At 47.8% G+C, this 2,294-nt stretch overlaps 1 protein-coding gene across 1 annotated transcript in view; it reads right to left on the reverse strand.

Annotated features, from left to right (window-relative positions):
* Positions 1–2,294, reverse strand: part of LOC122544319 (transmembrane 4 L6 family member 1-like) — a 26,706-nt gene that overhangs the window by 1,679 nt on the left and 22,733 nt on the right. The window contains exon 4 of the mRNA XM_043683486.1: positions 720–912. Within this exon, the coding sequence (XP_043539421.1) occupies positions 720–912 (193 nt within the window). The remainder of the gene's footprint in view (positions 1–719; positions 913–2,294) is intronic.

The raw sequence follows: 2,294 nt of genomic DNA on the forward strand, positions 1-2,294 counted from the left end.
TGGGGAATTGTCCCATAGTGTCCAGGGATGTGCAGGTTAGGGTGGATTGGCCGTGCTAAATTGTCCCATAGTGCCCAGAGATGTGCAGGTCAGGGTGGATTGGCCGTACTAAATTGCCCATAGTGCCCAGGGATGTGTAGGCTAGGGGCATTAGTCAGGGGTAAATACAGGATAATAGTGGATTGGTGTGGACTTAGATTAGATTACCTACAGTGTGGAAACAAGCCCTTCGGTCCAACAAGTCCACACTGACCCTCCGAAAAGCAATCCACCCAGACCCATTCCTCTACATTCATCCCTGACTAATGCACCTAATACTACGGGCAATTTAGCATGGCCAATTCACCTAACCTGCACATCTTTGGATTGTGGGAGGAAACCCACGCAGACACTGGGAGAATGTGCACACTCCATACAGACAGTTGCCCGAAGCGGGAATTGAACCTGGGTCCCTGGTGCTGTGAGGCAGCCGTGCTAACCACTGTGCCACCCTGTGCCACCCTTCCACCTACTTGTTGGGTGGAAGGAGCTATTTCCACACTGTAAGGGTTCTATGATCCATCGCTGGGTTACTAATCCGGCGGTATTACCCCGACAGTTTAAGATGCAAGGCTGCTGTGGGCCGATCGGAGGTCGGGCGTGGACCTTGAATGAGGAACCGCACAAAGTGTGTGCGCTTGCTTCCTCGGTCAACGCTGACTGTGACGTCTAACACTCACCGCTCTGCTCTTGCCACACGTCCCACAGAGGCACCCGAAGAGGCCGTTGATCATCTGAAGCAGGCAGAGTACCAGCTCGATGCCGCTGAATCCGATCAGTAAGGCAAAGAGGACCACGTTGAAGACAATCACGTCTTTAGGCTTCTTACACACCGAGTCCCACATGTCGGGATGGAAGAGATAACTTTCCTCACTGCGGGACGCACAAATGATCCATTCGGTTAAGCGCATCGTTATGGACCAGGCCAAGATTCACCCCCACCCCCACCCCCTCAAAATATTTTAAGAAGGTAATCTAGGCCCTAACATCTTCTTATTTTAAAGGCAAATATGAAATACCGTGTTTTAGGTGCAATTCGATTGGTCAAACATTAAGTAAAACACAATTTATTTAAGCACTGTGGTTAAAATACAACCAATGAAAAAGGAATTTAGAATAACTGCACTCTGTTGCAAACCCTAACAGAATAATAGATATAGCAACTATTACTGACTAACTGTTCCAATGTGGTCACATTCCATAAACACCTCCCTGAGCAAAAGGGCAAATGAACCCAGCAGGAGAGAGAAGCCCCAGTTCCTGGCTGTAACTGAGAGAGGGGAAGAGATACCATCTACTTCTTGAAGCCCACAACAACAACAACTGCTTAAAGTGGAACCGAGAAACTAAAACAAAACGAGAAACCCTGTGAGAGCTGGACACACCCAGCCAGGCTGCTTCTATTGTTTCACCGTTTTTAAAAAAAAGCCAAGGCCTCACAAGCTCCGGTGGTTTTGGGAGACTGCTGGGCACATCGACCTTACGACCTCTCTTTAAACAAAAGCAAAAACAGGACAAAATAACCTGACCATCATCACAGGATGAAACACTTCATAGAGTCATAGAGGTGTACAGCACGGAAACAGACCCTTCGCCCAACCTGTCCATGCCGACCAGATATCCTAACCCAATCTAGTCCCACCTGCCAGCATCCGGCCCATATCCCTCCAAACCCTTCCTATTCATATACCCTTCCAAATGCCTCTTAAATGTTGTAATTGTACCAGCCTCCACCACATCCTCTGGCAGCTCATTCCATACACGTACCACCCTCTGAGTGGAAAAGTTGTCCCTTAGGGCTCTTTTATATCTTTCTCCTCTCACCCTACACCTATACCCTCCAGTTCTGGACTCTCCCACCCCAGGGAAAAGATTTTGTCTATTTATCCTATCCTGGCCCTCAGATTACAACAAGATCTTGATCAAATGGGCCAATGGGCTGAGAAGTGGCAGATGGAGTTTAATTCAGATAAATGTGAGGCGCTGCATTTTGGGAAAGCAAATCTTAGCAGGACTTATAAACTTAATGGTAAGGTCCTAGGGAGTGTTGCTGAACAAAGGGACCTTAGAGTGCAGGTTCATAGCTCCTTGAAAGTGGAGTCGCAGGTAGATAGGATAGTGAAGAAGGCGTTTGGTATGCTTTCCTTTATTGGTCAGAGTATTGAGTACAGGAGTTGGGAGGTCATGTTGTGGCTGTACAGGACATTGGTTAGGCCACTGTTGGAATATTGTGTGCAATTCTGGTCTCCTTCCTA

Source organism: Chiloscyllium plagiosum, chromosome 48, assembly GCF_004010195.1.
Source record: "Chiloscyllium plagiosum isolate BGI_BamShark_2017 chromosome 48, ASM401019v2, whole genome shotgun sequence".
NCBI classification, from domain to species: domain Eukaryota; kingdom Metazoa; phylum Chordata; class Chondrichthyes; order Orectolobiformes; family Hemiscylliidae; genus Chiloscyllium; species Chiloscyllium plagiosum.